General features: G+C 46.7%; 1 protein-coding gene across 1 annotated transcript in view; it reads left to right on the top strand.

Annotated features, from left to right (window-relative positions):
• The first annotated feature begins 5,571 nt into the window (after window positions 1-5,571).
• Window positions 5,572-20,578, top strand: part of THNSL2 (threonine synthase like 2) — a 34,927-nt gene continuing 19,920 nt past the window's right edge. The window contains exon 1 of the mRNA XM_073897431.1: window positions 5,572-6,017. Within this exon, the coding sequence (XP_073753532.1) occupies window positions 5,769-6,017 (249 nt within the window). The 5' untranslated portion in view covers window positions 5,572-5,768. The remainder of the gene's footprint in view (window positions 6,018-20,578) is intronic.

The raw sequence follows: 20,578 nt of genomic DNA, 5'->3' as shown, positions 1-20,578 counted from the left end.
TGTGTGTGTGTGTGTGTGTGTGTGTGTGTGTGTGTGTGTGTGTGTGTGTGTGTGTAAATGGCTGAAGTAGCTGCTTGGAAGAGAGTGAGTGAAACCCAAGATCTGTGATCAGCAAGGGCTCAGGTGGTGACGGGGAAGACCTGCTGCGCTGTGCAGCACGCTGGGAGAGGCCCGCTTTTGCCCCTGGATGTCGGGAAAGGAAAGAGCAGTGCAGTGGGCAGAAAGGAGGGGAACCAGTGAGTGGGTATGGGGTGACGGGGCACAAAGACACCCCGGTGACAGTAAGGCACGAAGCGCTTCCAGAAAAGCTCCTGTTGCGTTTGAAGCCTCTCATTTGCCGCCAAGTGAATCTCCATCCATCTTTCTTTAATTCCCTCCCCGACGACCTCAGATGCTTTAGTAAAAGGTAATTCATAAATCAATACAGGTGCAAATGGAAAACGATGAAGGGCTGAGTTTCATTTCTGGATTGATGCCATGGAGATGAGACAGTATACCTGAAACCATAGAGATCTTTCTTGACTTAACGATGGCGTTGTGTCCCAATAAACCCATTGTGAGTTGAAAATACCATGAGTGGAAAATGCATCTACTGTACCTAACCTACTGAACTTCATAACTTAGCCCAGCCTACCTTACACGTACTCAGGACACTTACATTAGCCTACATTTGGGCAAACTCATCTAACGCAAAGTCTATTATATAACATAGTATTGAATATCTCATGTAATTTATTGACTACTGTACTGAAAGTGAAAAATAAAGTTTACATGGGTACAGAATGGCTGTAAGTGTATTGATTGTTTACTCCTGTGATCACGTGGCTGATGGAGCCAAGGCTCACAGCGGCTGCCCAACATCACAAGAGATGATCGTACTGCATATCACTAGCCTGGGAAAAAGATAGAAATTCACAAAGTATGGGTTCTACTGAATAAGTATCACTTTCACACCATTGTAAACTCAAGAAATCCTAAGGTGAACATAAGTCAGGGACTATCTGTATCAGGAAGCAGGGTGTGTATGGGAGCACAGTCCCCCCAAGGATCCCCAGAAATCTTAGTGAGGGCTTTGGAGGAATTCAAGCTAATTTTACCCAAATCCCAGAGTGCCATGTGATCCCAGATGGTATCTGGTGACGTAGACTAATATCCACAGGCTGATAGCTGGTCTGTGTCTGTCTAATGAGTGCAGTGGCCGAGTGCTAGACTAAATTCAAGTCAGACCTGAGACCCCACCCACCCCACCTCACCCACCACCTATCCAAAGAACTTCTCAAACATTTATCAGGGAGCAAATCAGTAGAAACTTGCTTCAATGGGGAGTCTGGGAGTTTTTAAAAGCAATGAAATAATCACTAAGGAAATGGCTATGATGAGGTCATTAGCCCCTTCCCCCTGCAGCCAGTAAGTGCTTAATTTGGGAGGATCTACTGGAAGTGTCCTGGATACACCATGCTCTCCCACGCAGCCACTGCCTGCCCAGCATCTCTCCTCAGATAAAGGGATACCTGGGTCCACATCCAGACACTCTCCCCTTGACCATGGATGTCACATGACACACCCCACAGTGCTGTTCTCTGGGCTCTAAGGTGGAGAGTGGGAAGGAAGGTCATGAATTTTTCTCTCTAGGGCAAGTTAGCACTCATCCCGGAGCCCTCGCAGGAAGGCTGTAGCGGGTCCTCCTTTTCTGGTGTCTGACTCCCAGCAGACCCTTCTCCTTGGCCTCTCACTCCCTGCCTACCCAGTCCAGGGAGCACCTTGGGCAGGATTCACTCAGAGGCTGGCCAAGAGGCTGGCACAGGGGTGAAGACCCGCAAATGGACAGCCTGACAGACATGAGGCAAGGACCTCCTCCCTCCCCAAGATCCCAGATGGGGCCTTCTCAGGCAATCCGCGATGGTCTCCTTCAGGCCAGATTTTTGTGTGTTTGAGTCTTGAAGCTGAGGAGGTGAGTGGCCATTTCAAAATTTAACACTTACAAGTATTTTTCCATGAAATTAGGAGAGGGTAATGACATCTCCAGTCCACAAGCTAAGCAAACACAAGAAGAGATAAGCTTAATTGCAATGACAAAGTTCAAGTGGCTTTCAAGAAAAAAAAAAAAAAGACTCTCACTTCATGGGAGCAGTTTTCAATTCCCCAAGTTTAATGCCTCCCCAGGGCCCACTAGACATCCCCTCTCCTCATGCTCCCTACTCGGGTGAGCAGTGTGGAGGTGGGAGAGAAGAGGTGACGTGCCTCTTGGTGACCAGAATATGAGAGGCCAGGCCCCTCTTCAGGTGTGTCTGACCCCAGGGTGTCTACAGCGTCAGCTTGCTCATACCATGTGAGTTGCTGGAGGTGCCCTGAGCTGCCCATACTTCTGCTAGGCAAAGGGCTCTGGAGAGGAAGGACTTTGGTTTGGGCCCAGATTTCTCTACCTGACCTGTGATCCTGGACAAATCACTCAGCCTTACTAGCCTCCACTTCCTTATCTGTGAAATGGTTTCTCTGCCCTGTGAATGCCCTGGGTAAACTGTCAAGTCCTTCAGCAATGTGAAGCTCTTATCAGAGGGGATCAGAAGAGCGCTTTGCATTGGCCTTTGTCAGGTGTCTCAGAGCTATCCCTAGCTCAGGACTGGTTTTTATGTTTATTCCTTGGCTTGGGGACAAGCTTCTTCCCATCTCCCGGGGCTGGTGGGTAGTGTCTTCCATCCCTGCCCAGTATGCTAAGGTGCACTGGCCTACCAGGCATCTCGGTCCCCACTTTGTGTCTTTTACAGGCCCTGAGGCTTCATCTCCTGCTCCTGAGGGTATGGAAATCCACACTCCTGGCCACCCAGGCCTATCTCCAGGTCTGGCAATCACCCCAGGCACCCCAGCCTCACCGCAGTGTTTACTGCTCTTTCAGTTCTCTCTGTGCTTCTGACACTTGGGGATTTTTCTTTCTTTCCTTCTTGTGACCTCAGCTATATTTCTGAAAAACTGTTATGGTTCAACCTTCACATTTTAACCTTGCTGAGAGAAGAGCTTGCATCAGCTCCATTGACCATGTTGTGGGTCCTGGAAGTCTTGTGTTTTTATTATTAAGCTGTTTTAAATCCTTTTGGTGGAATTTCAGGATGTACATCCTTCAACAAATAATTTTAAAAGACATTCTTAAGCTTTGCTCTTCATATGCATATTCTATGTCTTCTATCATTGAATTTCCTTAAAGAACCCCTGTAAACAACTGTCCAACCTAGAATGGAATCTGCCTTAAAACCATCCAATATCCTTGGCATTTTTAGACGTCTGCCCGCTTGAAGAACCCAAGGGGGGGGGGATGCAAATATGATAAACAAACATTGTGGGTGGTGGTTTGCACTGTAAAAAAAAAAAAAATCATACCACACAGATTGCCCTGAATAGTGTACTCAACCAAATGTCCTTTTACAAATAATTTTTAGGAATATCCTTGCTGTAGAAATGAGACCTTCCTGTGAGTTATTTTAAGGACCCCTGTGAGTTCTCCTCTACTGTGACACAGTAGAGTGGAAAATCCTATGGATTACGTGGCAGACAGTGGGGGTGATTTGCAGGATGATTTAATCGAAATAGAATTCAAAACTTATCTCTAAGGCTGTTTATAAGGCTCCTATTTTGGCTGTAAACCTAACAGTGTTTGCTTGTATCACTGTGTCCTTGTGTCCTCTGCCCTCTGAGGGTTGAAAGCTAGCCCAGTGGGCCTCAAAGTCAGCCTGACACTTCAAAGAAAAACCTCTTGCAAGTGATCCTTGGCCAACCTGTCACCCTCACCTTCCAACCCTGCATTCTCTCTGCTTTAGAGCCGTGAGTCATCAGCCCTTCAGAAGCAGGATGGCCACTCCACTGACATCCCTAAAGCTCAGTCTGCATTCCCTCCCTGTACAACCCTCCTGAGGTCTCTGCTTTCTCTGTTGTCCTAGATCAATGTCCCCAATGCCAATTTCTATTCTGTTGCCTTAGGGCTATTATATTCATAGTGATAAAACAATAGCTTCTATTAACCAAACACTAAGTAGGTGCTTTTCCTACTATCTCAGCACATTCTCAAAACAATATTATAAGGTGTTATTATTGCCATTTTTCAGATGAGAAAACTAAGGTATGAAAAGGTGAGTAACTGCTTCCAGTTATGCAAATAGGAATTTGCCAAATAGGAGCACGAACCCAGTCTGTTGGACTCCAAAGCTTATGTTTCCGACCTTTATTATTCCCATATTATAATTCTCAAAGGTGTATATCTTGGTTACTTTCCTGAAAATTCTTCTAAACCAGAGCTTAGTGTTGCACTTTCCATAGAGTAAGTGTCTAGAAAATGTTGATAGGACAATAATCCAGATGTTGTTGACCTCTTAAGTCATTCATGGTTGGCTTACTGTTAGCTCAGAAATGTTCTTACTCTAGACCAAATAACCTGACAGTGCATGTGCATGAAGCGAGAACTCAGAGAAATAAAAGATCCTGAGGTGGTTCCTGGCCTTGTGTTCGGTAGAGATGAGTGCAAAGCGTATTTCACTAAATTCTAATTCTTTAAAGCTAGCATCTGCAGTTCTTCCTATATTCGATTTACTGGAATATCCCATATGGGTCACTCTGGAAACACACACCTTGTTGTCTATGATGATCATGCACATCATTCTGTCCCCTCCTCCAGGGTAACCTTTCCCCAGCTTCTATCCCAACAAAGCCACAAGCATCAGATGATTCATCTACTTCTCGAATATTCACTCAACAAGCATACTCTGACCTCCTGTGTGAAATTTGTGGGGTGGGGGGTTATGTTTTGAATCTACAAAGGAACTCACTGTATAGTAGGGAGCATGATGAGAGTTAAAGCTCCCTTTGACCGGGATGAAGTTTGAATAAAACTTCAAAATGTAGAGAATGATTGAGTTAAGAGTAAGAAGGAATTTTCTGGTCAGGGAAGGAGTCAAGATTCATGAAAGATTCGTGAATAGAGAACAAAGCGTGCAAAGGCTTAGAAAAATAGGCTGTTGCTGAACAAAGCATGAGGTTCGGGGAGGAAGAGTAGAGACGAGAAGGCAGACCTGGGGATGGGAGCCAGAAAGGGAGGCTGTAGCCAGATGGTGAAGGGGAGGCTGCTTTGTATCCCCAGATGAGAGTGTGTGTGCATACCCCGAATGGGGTATGTATCAGCACAGGACACGATTTTAGATGGTACATGGACGAACACTTTTATATTAATATATTAATTTTAATAGTTATGCATTTAGTCTAATACAGATTAGAAAAACATACACCAACTTAGGACCTCATAGATGTTACTGCTTAGGACAAGGGTGAGTTGTTGTTGCTTTAGGAGTAACTTAGAGAAAAAATAACCCACAGGACAGGAGTCCAGGAGAGAAAACAAATATTGCCTTGGGCGTTTCAAATGAGGAAATTTAATACAGGGGGTTGGTCACCGAGCTGTTGAAAGAGCTGGAACAGCAAAAGAGCTGGAATGGCAAAAGAAAGGGGATTCAAGGCTGTGAATGCCCCTGGGCTGGGTTCCAGAGGTCTACAGGTGCTTCTACAGGGTTGGAGGTGGCTGGTGCCTCCAGCTGTGGATCTGGTAAAGTGGTGCTTCCTTGGCTTGGCTTGAACCCCTGAGAGGGGCCACCCCCAGGCAGCCTGCTGGACCCTAGAGCCACTGCACTCCTGCTGCCAAACCAGCAGCCACTAGAACTGCCAGCGAATGCTGCCCAGCAGGACTGCGTCTTCCTTCCGCCTTCCACGCTCCCGCCACTTGACTCATCGGCATGCCCGAGGTCCGGACAGGAGGCAGCGGGCAAAGGAGTTGGGGAAATGTAGTTTGTAGACTCCAAGTCTCTAAAATACAGAGCAGAGTGGTAAGTGAGGGCAAGGGGCTGAGAGATAGAGGCAAAACCCTGGCACAAGGGACACCTGAAGCTATGACAAAAAGAAACCGTGAGGCTGATAAACTAGTGACAGCATTTTGGATATTGCTATGCCAGGCGATGGACGGTCAACAAAAGAGCAGAAGAGAGGTATGATTGTGGTTTTGGACGATTACTCTGGAGGCAACAGGAAAGACTGGCCGGACTGGGGAGAGATCTGGCTGTGGAGAAATGGGTAGGGAACTCCTGCAAAAATTGTGGGAAGAGATAAGGAGGACCTGATCTTGGGAGGAGGCGGGCGGGTATGAATTGGAGTGCTGTTGTGCAGCTGTAACTGAGAGCGTTTGGGGGTCCACTGGGGGCACATGGATGGGCGGGGAGAGGAGATAGATGCCTCCCAGTGGCAATGCTGCAGACCCACGCGTCCCTCCTGCATGTCCTTTCTGTCCCAACTAACATTTCCTGAACACTCACTGTTACCGGGCACACTTACATGAATTACCTGTTTTGCAACACATTAAAACCCCTTTTAGGGATGAGAACTCTGAAGCATAGAGAAGTTAGGAAACTTAAGCTCTTCCCAGGTGAGAAACAGAGGAAGGAGCCAGGAGCCAGGATTCAAACCCACAGAGTCTGGCTGCACAGCCCAGACCGGTGACATCAATGCAAGATGAGGAGTCAGACTCTATCCTATTTCCCAGGTGCATCCTGATTCACAGGGACCCACCTACACTCACCAGCTTCACAGGAAACTTGGGTGGAAATCAGGGCCGAAGGATTTATTAATGTCAAAATCGTTCTGATCTTCTCCTTGTTAATACTGGACCTGGGAGTGAGTCCACTTAGGAGGAACCATGCTAAATCTTTCATCGGGATGTTTCCCACAAATGTTCTCCAAACATTTGGGACTGCCTCACAATTAGTGATACCTCACCAAATGCTCCGCAGAGCTTTTGAGGTGGCCAAGTTTTGAGGTCTCCAAGAGTGGTAGGTCTCAAGCCTGAGGCATTCCCTAGCATTGTCAGCAAGCACAGGGATGCCCAAGTCTCCATTTGGTCTGAGGCTAAAGGGAAAACCTTGGGGCTCCCTGAATTATTATCTCTTCTTTTGTACCTCAAACTCTGGTGGAATTATTAAGTTTTAAATGTTATGAAAATTTGATTAAGAAGTAAAGTTCTCACAAAACACAAAAAATAAAAAATTTTGACTGCTTACTTTCAGTCTATTGATCCATGACTGGGAGGATTTCAACTTTGAGGAAATGATCATCATAATATTTACTCGGGAGTACAATGATACGACTGGAGGGTTTAGGTCTGTAATGACATTTCTATTTCTGTTTTCTTTTGTTTATCACTTGCAACTTTCTTGAGGGCGGGGACTGTGTTTTGACGTGTATCTTTAGAGCTTAGCAAAGTCCCTGAGAGAAGAGTGCTCTCAGGACCTGCCTGTGGGATGACCAAGTGAACGGATAAGAATAACATAAATGTGGGGCGCCTGGGTGGCTCAGTCGGTTGGGCTTCGGCTCTTGGTTTCGGCTCAGGTCATGATCTCAGGGTTGTGAGATTCAGCCCCGCATCGGGCTCCACGCTCAGTGCAGAGTCTGCTTGAGATTCTTTCTCCCTCTCCCTCTGCCCTTGCCCCTGCTCATGCTCTAAATAAATAAATAAATAAAATCTTAAAAAGGAATAAAATGCCACAAACTTTGCCTACAAGTGACAACTCTTCTGGCATTTGCCTTCTGGCAGGATCTTCAATTACACAGGGAACAAATGCATTGTACAGAGTGGAGATGTCATTAGAGATCTATGAGAAAGGGCAGCAGGTCTGTTTAAGCAATATCCTTATAAACATTTCATAGAAATGCTAAAGCCCACCACCCTTGCAAAATAGCATGGGGAAGTTACAGGATTCCATGATGTGGGCAGAGCTCGTGACATGCACACTGTCCATTGAGAGGAGGGATCACCCCATCTGCTGACAGGTGTGTGTGTGTGTGTGTGTGTGTGTGTGTGTGTGTGTGTGTGTTTCAGGGGTAGGTACATTTTTAATCACATGTTCAGCTCTGTCCCAAGTTTCTCCTTTGACCAAAGCTTTTGACAATTTGGTTAAATTTCAACTAAGTATTATTTGACTAACCTACCCTCTTTGTAACTCAGGGCCCTGGAGTCTGTCAGCTTTCTTTGGCTGTCTTTGCTGGAAATAGCTCTGATAGCAGTTGTTTTCCAAGGTCAGGGCAAAGTTTTCCAAGGAAACCCTGGTGTCTTGAGAAAGGGCGGCATTGGCCATGTTAAACGGAATCAAACCTTTATTAGAAAGATGTATGGGCCTGAATGCAATCAGTCCGATGTCTCAAACCATTCACTTGACTCCTTTTCCAAATACGCCCAAGTGGACAAACTCTTGACCCTGGTTTTGGTTGATATTTTCCATTGTGGTTGGGGAGACCGATTCAAAGAGAACCCAGATCGCCAAACGTTAGAATAAAATGCCAAACCATAATCTGCACAGCACAGCTCAGCAGGACGTATGCATTCCCAGCCACCCCTTGGGCAGGCATGACGCATACTGCTACTCCCGTTTCACCCAGAGAAAACTGAGATCCAGAGAGGGAAAGTGTCTTATCTGAGGCTGCACCGCTAGGCAACGGCAGAGAAGGCAGCCCTTCTGGGAGTAATGCTAGAACTCTGTCCTCTGTGCCAGAGACGCCTCTCTCCGCATTTTCAGTCTAAATGCAAAACAGTTTTGTATTTTAATGAAGTATGCATACTCAAAGTTTGGAAATTTCTCTTTTAGTTCATCACCAGCAAGTTTGGCTACTAGACCAAAGACCCAGAGAAATCAGTGCCTGGCCCACTGCAGCTGCTAAAGAAATATTTATTGAACGAGTGAGTGAATGAATGAATAGGGTTTTACTACTGTTTCAGAAGCCCCAGTGCAGCAGCAGCAACAACCCCAGCCTTTCCTATCAGCTCAGCTCAGGCCCAGGCTGAGCCCAGGCAGGAGCTGCCCAGGGAGGAGCAGACTCCTTGGCTCCCAGGCCCCGTCTGCCCCAGTCACCACTGCTTCTCAGCCACCGAAGCTCCTTTGGCCCCTGCCCATGCCCTGAACTGGGCCTCTACAGGGGCAAGTGGTTGTCGACCTTGCCTTCTACTTCCACACACAAGTGACACACACTGCCCTGCCCGGTTTCTACTGTGAGCCATTTCTTCCTCTCACCCTCAGGGGTGCATATCAGGACCAAGGGATGGGTGTCCCATAATCATAGAAAGAAGCTTCAATCCACATTATAAGAGAAAACAAAACAAAACAAGGAGATTTCTGTACTTCTGACTCTCGACTCTGCTGATAAGTTTGAATGTGTTGCTGGAGGCCTGTCTGAGCATCCTGGGATCTCCCCAGGGCGTCCCCTTTCCCACCTTCTCCACCCCCTTTGGAAAGCCCCCACTAGCCCTGCAAGTTAACTACTAACCTTGCCATTCAAATCTCCAGCACAGATCACTGCACCCTGGCTTAGGGAGACCATTCTGGCCCTCAAGTGACTATAACAAGACTGTCTCGATTTGTATCTTGAACCATTCACAGACTCAGACTGCAGCCTTTACAATTTATTGCTGCCCATCTTTCTGCTTCTTAACTCCCACCTCTGCTCCCAGTCTTTAATGGACATGAGAAATAGGCATTGCCATCCGTTGAAAACACTGTAGGATTTGTGGGTCAGGTATCACGGATCCCTGGCTACACCATTCTGGGGGTGCATCAGCTTCTCCGACTGCAATTTTCCCATTTGTAGAATAAGAAGCAATTTACTTATTCACTCATTCAACAAATATTTATCAAGCATTTACCTCGTCCCAGGACTTCACTCATCCAAGGTATTAACACATTGCGGCCATGGTCCTTGAGAAGTTTGCAGAGATTTGATCTTCCCATGAGTCAGTGCTGGCTGTCCCTTGGCTTTGCTGAGAGGATTTTTTTTTTTGGTAAAGATTTCATTTATTTATTTTAGAGAGAATGAGAGAGCACAAGAGCTGGGGGGGTGGGGAGGTGGAGGGAGAAGCAGACTCCCCACTGAGCAGGGAGCCTGACGTGGTGCTCATTCCCAGGACCCTGAGATCATGACCAGAGCGGAAGGCAGGCAGAGGCTTAGCCGACTGAGCCACCCAGGTGCCCCTGCTGAGAAGATTAATGGAGATCAATCATGTGGATATCTTTGTAAAGGACAAGCAAGGAGGATCCCGGGGGGCTGGAGGCACCTTCTTACTACCTGAGTTGCTATGCCTACGTTGAAGGTGTAGGGACTGGGAGTTGGGCATAAGCAGCTCACTCAACCTTCCTGAAGCCTGTTACTTCAATGGTAAAATGTGGAGCTAAATCTACTATAGAGATCAAATGGTCTAGACTCTGCTTTGATGGATGATGGTAAAAGACCAAAAACGTTAAGAGATTGACCCAAAGTTCCAGTGCTCTTGTATGGGAGCTGGTCTTCGAACCCTAGGCTCTTGACTCCGGGTCAGAAATGTCTCCCTACACCATGCTTAGTAATGCAGCAGACACTTTTGATAGTTTCCTAATATCTTCTTTGCTAATAAAACCCCATCCTTGTTCAGATGGTACTGTACTTTCTCTTGGAGCTCTGTGCATTTCTGATAAATCAAGTGCTTGGTATATCTATGTCTGTGTCTACATCAAGCTATAGAGAATTGTCGTCCTTATAATATTGAGTCATCCCATCAAACGCACATCCTCTTAAATTCTTTTACATTCTTACATTCTTTTACAAACTCTTTAACAGAGTTTAAAAATTTTTAAATTTCCCCACGGAGGTATCCTATGTTTTATAAAGTCAATTCCTAGATGTTTTGTGATTTTTTCTGATATTGTAGATGTGATTATATTTTCTAATTGATTATTGCTGGTACAGATAAATGCTATTTTGTTGTTGTTGACAGATATCTGGCAACCTTGTTGAACTATTTTATACTAAAAGACTAATTTTTTAACAGCTCTATTGATGTCTAGTTGTCTCTATTGCATGTCTAGTTGACATGCAATAAACTGTACATATTTAAAATGTATAATTTGATAAGTCTGACATACGTATGAACCCCTAAAACCATCACTACAATCAAGATAATGAAATATTCATCATAGTCTAGGTTTTCCTCATGGCCCACTGTAATTCCTCCCCTGACTCCTTACCACCCAACTGCCCCCATTCCTAAGCGACCACCGATCTGCTTTCTGTCACTGGGTTAGTTTGAATTTTCTAGAATTTTGTATAAATGCAATCATACCAGATATATACTTTTTTGTCTGACATTTAATTTAGTATAATCAAGTCATACCATAAATAACAAAAAAAACAAACAAACAAAAGGAGGCATAATCTCAGATGGAACAGTTGACACCCTTGTTCTGCTCTGTTATATATGTATGTAACAGTGGGATATTGAGGCTGGGAACAAGAGGAGGACAATAGGCTGATGATGCAGGACATAGATATCTTGGGCAGGCAAGTCACACACCATCCTTCCACGTATCACCTCTCCTCCAGGCTGGAAGGATGATGGACGGTGGTCAGGAGTCCTTTGTCAGCACACATGTCCCTGTGGATGGCTCACAGCTTCAGTGGCCCTGAGTTTACTCTTCCTATCTAAGAAATTGGCCCTGTGACCATCGACCAGCTGGCCATGTGCCACAGATTCAATTAATCTCATTGAGATTAGGGAAGCATCAGAAGCCAAGAGCTCCTTTGATTAGGCCCAAAATGGTCTAAACTCAGCATTCAATCTAGAGGCCTCCAATGGCCCTAGATAATAGGCAGAACTGTACCCTGGTTCTGGTCTGGATGAAAGGTCTTCTCAGGTTTGAAAGATGACTGAAGACCTTTGGGCTTCACAACTGCACAGGTTATCCTACCCCTTCTCAGTGCATCTGAGCCCATGAACTGGATGAGGAATGAGCACCATGGCCATTATCAAAATCTTCACTTATCTAGAAAGACCGTTCTTTCTAGGATCTGAAGGAGAAGGGTAGAGCTGGGGCCACTCCCTCGAGATGACTTATCTTTCTTAGAGTCAGTTTTTGATTAAATGCAACTCTTCTGAGATGTTCTGCTTTCTTATAGCTCTGGATGTCCTTGGTCCTTCATCACTCCCAGGAGACTTGGCCACCAGTGTCTTGGCCAAGGTGGGAGAGATTTGTATCTGCCAAGTTAGTGACCAGATCTTCGATCCCATAAAATGTAGTGTGAGGTGCCCATTCAATGCAGGAGACCACCCACGGGCTAGGACTCTAAAGTTGCTGTCTGGGTGGGAGTCCTGCCCTCTTTCCCCAGCATCCAGAGCAGCCTTGAACATCAGAGCTGAAAGGGACGCGTTCTTGGAGAACATTCTTTCCAAAAGATTGTGACCAAAAATCTAAGGGACCCCGAATGGTCTAGGAACACCCTGTGTGCCACATATACTACATTTTCCTGATAATGCTTTAATTAGATTCTCAACCTTCACCTCTCAAAAAATTCAAGAAGCTCTGACCTAATTCAATCCCTTGCTAAGATGGGGAGATAAAAAAGTGATGTGGTTGGCTCAAAGTCCCACAGTGGGCCTGGAAGAGAATTTGGGGCTTGGCTCTAACCCGCCTTCTGTCCCTGCTCAGAATCTAGAGCAGAAGTCCTCAAAGTGGTCCTCTGAACTCCGGTACCAGGTTAAGCGTTCAGGCATCTGGGCCTGCCACAGACCTGCTCAGAGTCAGAGGGTGGGGCTGGGGGTTTAGGAAGTTCCCTAGGGTTTTAGGGCACGCTGAAGCTTGAGAATTAAGGACCACCCCTGGGGTTGCCTAGGTGGCTCAGTTGGTTAAGCACCTGATTCTTGATCTCAGCTCAGGTCTTGATGTCAGGGTTGTGAGTTCAAGCCCCACACTGGGCTCCACACTGGGCATGGGACCTACTTAAAAAAAACAACAACACAAAAAACCCACACCTAAATGGTAAGGTAACGAGACCGCTGCAACCGCTTTCAACTCTTTTGGCTTGCTTTTCCTGGCGCTTTTCTCCACATTTCTACATAACACTGTTTTATGATCTTTCCTTCTCCTTTCCTCCTGCTCTCCTTCCTTTTGCAGCCACAGATGCTATCAGCTAAGTTTCTCACGGGGGATTAGGGTCATGAGACTTCTTTGGTGGTTTCCAGGTGCCCACCTGGGCTCACCTCTGCCATCTTTCTGGTTGGCGAATGTTCTAGATGCACAAGTAAACCCCATTTCACCTGCCACAGCAAGTCCATCCCTCCCCTGGGGGGCGCTGGAGAGTGGCCCGTGCTCTGGGCTGTGTTCCCCACTGCCTTCCACTGCTGCTCTGAACCCTCAAGAAACCTGGGAATCCCTCCTAAACCTTCTCTCCAGGCACATGTGGGTAAGAGAGGAGATCCTTGCTTTTCCTGGGTTGCAATGCCAACCAGCTGCCTCTCTGCCATGGGCTCCTAACCCCAGTGTCGGCTTCATTCCTCTGCCTGCACCCTTTTCCCTCGATATCATCTCCCCAACTCATGAGAAGTTGATAGAACTGTCCATAATTCTTTAATGTGTTGTTCTCCCATTTGTGTTCTTTAAAAAAAAAAAAAGGTCATTCCATAAAGGCACTTGGTTGTGTAACATCCTCTGCTTCCTCCATTTTGATGGTAAGTATCTGCAAGGCTGAGACACCCGTCAGCAGTGACTCTCCGCCCTCATGCAGCACTTTGCATCTAGCAAATGCCTAATGCATGTCTGTTGAATGAGTAACTTTGCCTTGCAAAATATCTGCTGGTATTCTTCAAAATATAGTTTCCCTAAAGTTATGAAACACAGACACAATACTGGCTTAGTTAATAAGAAATGAGAATTTTATTCCCACCAAAAGGAGATTACTGGAAATGAACCACATTACCTTGGAGATGAGACTCCCAACCCTGGTTTTGCATCTGTAAACTATCAGGGAAGTCCAGCCTATCTTCTGATTCTAACATATCATAAACATTGCAGACAATAGCTGCTTTCCAATCATCATCTACTTAGAGAGGCTGGAGGAACAGGCAAAAGTGATAGACGATGGTGCCAGCTGGAGATCGTGAAGAAAATTAAGTATAGCATCACCAGTGTGCACACCTGGTACCTGGCCAGGGAGGACGTAGTAAGAAAAGATCATTCCCATGAAAATTCCAGTTTACCCATTTTCTGGGAAAGCATGGAAGAGTGATTTCAGTTTACTATGGAGAGCAATACTCTACCATTTGCTTGATTTTTCAATCCTTTTGGGCACATGAATATATATACCATATGCAATTTAATAAAGTTAAAAAAAAAACCCGGAAAATCCTATTGCCATTCCCAGGAACTCACCCCCACCCCCACCCCCACCCCCACCCGGGTCACCCCCAGGATAAACCACAACGGGATCTGGGGCTGACTTGGCACTAAAACAGCTTAGCTGTGGCGAGCACTTTTGACTCAATACTGCCATCTAGTGGCACTGAATGTAGGCCCTACGGTTTATGATGGAACCAGCAATGGGAGGTGGCACTCAGGGTGTTGGTACCAGGTAAGAGAGAAGGGAGTCAAATGCTCTGTATCAGCCAACTTCCTGCCTGGTGTGAGTGGGTAAAAAGGAGACCTCTTCTGTTCTACCTATAGCTGCAAACCTGAGTCACAAAGCCTGGACCAGGGGCCACCTCCTCCAGGAAGCCTTGGGTGTGACTCCTGAACGCCAGCTCTCTGTGCTGAGCCGGGCCGGGGCTCGCTTCCCTTAGAGCACTGCTCAGTTGGGCTGTGGGTGTCCCTCTCCCTCTGCTTCGCCAGAGCGCGGGGTCCTGAAGGGCAGAGGTCTTGTTTCATGTCTAGAGCCTGGCCCAGCACCTGCTACTCCGTAGGTGCGTAATATATATGGAATATAATCATACACCAGACATCATATGTACAATTATATATAACTAACAAAATAAAAATGAATGAATGGCAGAGTAAACGTCTACCACCTTCATAGTGTCCCCTCCAAGAGTAGATATCTCATACTCCTCTTAAATCATTTTCTAAATGCAGGGGATGCTGTGATGCGCTCCCCATAACCTCCTTCAGGAAGAAAGAGCTTCTTCCCCAGCTGCTGGGAACTGCGGGGAGAAGACCTTCAGCCCCCCGCCTTCTTTGGGGATTGTATCAGCTGAAGATACAGCTGTAGACACTGACTGCAGCAGCCTTGCCCAAGGTCACACTTCCTTCCGGGGCAGCCATATCCAATGACTAACCAACGTGGGAAAGCAAGGGCCTGCATTTATAGAATCACATCCAGTTCCTGAGGATGCTGGGGTGTTTCTGAGGTCTGCCCCCAGTGGCCTCCATCTCTTTCAAGCCCTGAGTGACTTGTCCCATTTCTACACCCGAGGAAACAGGCCGCTCTTTCCTCCCCTCCCACAGCTTGGGGTACGCATTGTCGAGTGTCCCCACTCCTTTTCCTACTTCTGTCAGGCAAGCTCAGCTCAGTATCTTATATTTGTAAAACGGAGCCTTTGTGGTAAACTGTTCCCCCTGCCTCTGAGTCCCTGTGTGACTTGCATTGTCTTCTGGTCCCCACACCTGCCTTCCTTCCCCTGAGGGGGTGTTTTCCCGGCTCTTCTTGTGAAGTCCCTTCGTGAGAAACGGGAGTCGACAAGTTCTGAGTCTCCTCCCATGTGTTCAGATAAACACTGCCCACTTTTGTCTCCCTGACTGTAGCTCTACTTAGGAAAACTCTTCTAACCCGGGGTGGGGAGGGGCAAACTTTTTCTGTAAAGGGCCCTGCTTTTAGGCTTTGCCAGCCATGTGGTCCAAGTCACAGTGTTCCCACTCTGCTGAATTCACTCAGGTGAATGGCACAGCTAGCTTCCAGGAAAACCTCATCTCCAAAAACACACAATGGCCCAGATTTGGCCCAAGGGCTCTAGTTTACTGACCCCTGTTCTAGGCGATCAGTATCTGCTCCCATCCTGGGCTTAATCGGCCGCTAGCTTGCCTGACTCGTGTTTTCTTAACTTCCCATGTTCCCTGTCCTGTGTTACCTCCGGCTTGTTCTGTGTGACCCAGACCCGTGCTGTCCAAGTGGCCTGTCCAATACCTATCCAACTGGAAGCTCACCTGTAGTTTTCTCTTCACCTGAAGTAATAAATTCCATGCTGACCTTGCCCATTTGGCCTCTCCCGAATTTGTTGAAAACCACATGTAACCACACTCAGGGTAGCGTTAGTCATTAAGGAGAGTTAACTGTTTTTTCTTATCCATGGCAGGGTGGTGGCAAGAGCCTTGGGGCCTAGAGGCACTGGGAGGAAGGAAAGGTATCAGGGTACAGAGAGGGCCAGGCATCTCCATCCCCGCGGTCCTGGCTTTCTTCTTCTTTAAGCAAATATTTTACTGAGCATGTATCACATGACAGGCACTGTTCTAAGCACTGGGGAAAAATCAGGAGAATGGAACAGAGCTAGTCCCTGCTCTTCTGGGAGCTTCCATTATGGTGAAGAGAAACCAATGGCCCTCTACAGTGTCTGGTGGCGATAAATTGATGCAGAAGAATAAAACAGGGTAAAGGGATAGAGAACATTGCTTTGGACCGAGGGATTATAAAAGCCCTTTCTAATTAGGAGACCATCGAGCGGAAACCTGGCTGCATCAAGAGGGAAGGCCTCTCTGGAAAGAGCATTCTGGGAAGAGGGAAAAGCAAGCGCAAAGACCCGAGGTGTTGCTCTGTTGGTTGCGTGAAGGAGCTGCCGTTGTGGCTGGAGCAGAGAGAGCAAAAGAGAGCGTGTAGGCAATGGAATTGGAATTGCATACTCCCTTACTTCTCACTGCCCGTGAAAAGGAACTGTTGCTCAGGTTTTTCCTAAATATGAACCCGGGCCCATTGTCATGAACGATGCCATGCTCTGTATTAAGATTTCAGTGACCCATGCCTGAGATTCTGGGCTAGACATTTTCAGGTGTCTGAACAAGGGCCATTTACAATATTGTATTGCAAGCATTATGTTGTGTCACTCTTCCGCACCACCCACGAGAGGGTATCCATAAAGAGCTCCCTCTCTACCACAGCCCAATCCCTTCCGCTATTTCTTCAGCTGCCATTTGCTACCTTTCAAGGCAGCTTGTTAACTCATCACTCTTCTTGAGTTTTTTTACGACAGCGGTCAAAAGCAAAACGTCCCTAGATGTGTCAGCCGACCATTTGAGTCAGAATCACCTGGGCCACTGATTAAAAACAAAGATCCCTGGGCCCTTCCTACTGATCTTCTGGATCAGGAGCTTGGAGAATGAGCCCAGGAATCTGCAGTTTAAACAAAATTTCTACGTACTTGTTACTCAAAGCGTGGTCCTCAGACCAACAACATTGATCTCACCTGGGAAACTGTTAAAATGCAGAATCTCAGCCGTATCCCAGATCTACTGAATTAGAGTCCACATTTTTAAAAAATCCTCAGGGGAAGTTTTGGGTGTTAAAGTTTGAGAAGCATAGGCCTAGATGATATTTATACGCCCTGGAGAGGAAGAACAACTGACCTAACTCTATCAACAGGTGAGAGTAAGTGTTCTCAGAATAGGGTCTACGCTTAGACTGAAGCCACAGTCTATGCTTAGACTGAAGCTGCTTGGCTCGCCCGGAGGAAGAAAGCTATGTAGCTATAGCTGCAGGTTCCTTTTCTACATTCGAGACCACTTCAGTCCATTCAGATTTTCTAGTTCTCAATATATTCATCTGCCAAACACATGTTCTCATCCTGAAGCTTAATAACCTTGCTGACCATTGTGTCCCGGGATGGTTATCTTGGCCACCAGTTATGGAATTTCTTATCAGGCTCCAACCAACTTTGGCAGGCTGGCCTTTGCTCAATGAGTAACCAGTGACATTTAGGTGGCTGACAACTTAAGCAAGTCAACTTTGCTTTCTGTCCATTGTACTCATTTGTTCAGTAAGCATGCATTGAGTGGGGCCAGGAATGGTTTTGGTGCCAGGGAGAGAGGGGTGGGCATAACCCATAAGGTCTGGGTCCTCAGAGAGCTTCCGTCAGAACAGAGAGGGGAGAAAACAACCAACGAGCTCAAGAATGTGGTGTAGTAAGTGCCATGAAGACAATGGAACCGTGATGGGTATTAAGGAGGACACGTGTGGTGATGAGCACTGGGTATTATACCCAACTAATGAATCGTTGAACACTACATCAAAAACTAATGATGTATCATATGTTGGCTAATTGAACATAAAAAAAAAAAAAGACAATTGAATGGGGCCATATGGTGGTGGCTGGGGAAGGGTGAGCTCTGAGGGTTCCTCCAAGGCCATCTACTCTCTCACTCCTAGAAAATAGATGTGGCTGTCACACCTACCCAAGCCCACACCGATAGAGAGCTTCAGTGGATGGTGCTGGGCACAGAATCTGTAGGCACAGTGGTGAGTGGGGCAAGGGTCTGCTCCCAAGCAGCTGACACTTCAGTGGGTAGGTGAACAGGAAATTGAGCAACAACAAGCAAGAGAACTTCAGAATCTAGCAAGCCCTATAAAGAAAGTAAGAAGGATAGTTTGACAGAAACAGGGAAGGGAGAGTGGTCAGGGAGGGTTCTCTTAGAAGAGGACATGAGTGCAAACACCTCAGGTGTGAGAAGAAGCCAGTCATGAAAGAGGCTGGGAACAGCATTTTGTCAGAGGGAATGGCAATGCCTAGAGATATGAAAACGCTTGGCTTATTTTTTAAGGGAAAAACCCTGAGTCCTGCTCAGTCATCACAATGGGTGAAGGCTGGAATATTTCAAGATGATGTTGGAGAATTCTCTTGGGTCACATGGGCTCAGAACTAAATTCTAATAGTGACAAGAACTACTGAGGATTTAATGGCTGGTGTGTTGGAACCAGTCCTGCTGCCAAGAGAAGTGATGGTGGGTTGGGAGGGTAGAGGCTGGCAGGGAGGAGGTGGAGACGGTAGCACATGGACCAAGAACGTAGATTCTGTGGGTACAACCTTGGGGCTGTGATGGATTGGATCTGGGGGATAAAGAAAAAGGAAAAATGAAATATTCCAACTTGGGAGTTTTCAGCAACTGAGCCTATAAGGGACCATCCACCAAGCGAGGGAAGAGTAGGTGGTGGTTGAAGAGTTCTGTCTACGGCATGTCGTATTGAAGATGAAACGGCCACCTTTCCATTCTCTAGTTTTGCAGTGATTCTTTGTCTCACTTGCCCGCCCACCCCCCTCTTTTCGGGAATTCTCTTTCATCCTATCATTTTGTGATAGAAGACATTAGCAGTTAGCATGCTGTTTGGCTTCTAGCTTCTAGAAACCCTGAGAAACCAAGGTTTAAACAAGTTGAGTCCAGCGCTGGGTCAGCCGCTCAAGGATGTCACCAAGGCTTTAGACATCTTCTATCTTTCTGCCCCTCCATCCTTAGTTTGTGGCTGTCCACTACGGCGCAAAGTGGCTGCTGAGCCTCGAGGTGTTGGGGGAAAATTCTCAATGGATATTTCATAGTTTCGCCTGATCCAGGCTTTCTGTACAAAGGGTATGTTTGACCAGCAAAGGCCTGGGAACATGGAGATAGTGTCTCCCTAAATGTAGAGACCTCCAGAGAGATTTGGAAAGTTAAAGCCCTCTCCTTCTACATCCTGGAGACATTTCTTAACATTCCAAGGTAATACACCTAGTGATGTCTTCCCTCTTTCCCGGAGGCCTAATAAATGACTCATCTCAAGGGGTAGATGTGCCAATGGCCTAAGAAACTCTGAATTTCAGGGTTCCTCTGCTGTGATACCAACCCCACTTTATGTACAGGTTTAATCTGATTCTCACCATCTTCTCCCTTGGGGGTTGGGGGTTGGGGAACTGGTGCTAAGGTGCTTCTCTGGCTGTTTTTGTCAGGAGTGATCAACTGTTTGTCCGATCCAGAAAACCTCATGTCTCCTGTCAGTATATATACGTAAAATGTGGCCGGCTAACGTTAGCTTCCAAGCTGGGTAACGTCCCAGACACTTCATGGTTTCCCACTTAACACCAGGCAACAAATCTAAGTCCCAGGTGCACTCACTAGTTGAGTCTATTCCTTATAAAAGCTGTCCTGGAACCCTTCCCAGAATTCTTAGCTTATAGTTCATTGGCCAGAACTCGGTCACTTGGCCACTTCTCAAGGCAGAGGAGTTTGAGGACATATGTGGGTTTTCTAGCTGCACATCTTGCCACAGTGGGGGAGGAGGTGAGAGTGGATGTTGGTCAAGCGTCTCGCAGTGGTCTGTCCCGGGACGTTTGTAAGCCTTCTCTTACACTGCTGTCTTCCCCAGGTTTTCATCATTTCTCATTAATGGAGAAATTCGTTTCCAAGTTCCAAGCAACTTACAGTTGTGGCGGGATGAGAAGAAAATTGGATGTGGAATTGGGAGACCTGGGGGGAATCCCAGCTGCCCTGCTTTCTAATGGTATGCCCTTCGGTAGGCTTCGATCTTGCTGCGTCTCCGCTCCTGCAAACTGGAAATGAAGTGGTGACCGGGAGGATATATGGGCTGATATATGTGAAGATTCTTAGGAAACGTGAGTCCCGGCTGAGAGAGTGGAAGAGCAAAGGGCAGGTCCAGCACTTGTCAGGCAGCAAGGAGCCCTGTCCCCTCCCAGAACAAAGCAAGAGCCTGCTCCAGTGACGTGGTGTATCCAAGTCCACAGAACACTGACACAGGACCT

The sequence above is a fragment of the Callorhinus ursinus genome, unplaced genomic scaffold (assembly GCF_003265705.2).
Source record: "Callorhinus ursinus isolate GAN/ISIS: 27379988/994484 unplaced genomic scaffold, GSC_fseal_2.0 scaffold10, whole genome shotgun sequence".
Taxonomy (NCBI): domain Eukaryota; kingdom Metazoa; phylum Chordata; class Mammalia; order Carnivora; family Otariidae; genus Callorhinus; species Callorhinus ursinus.
This window is presented reverse-complemented; position numbering and strand designations above follow the sequence as displayed.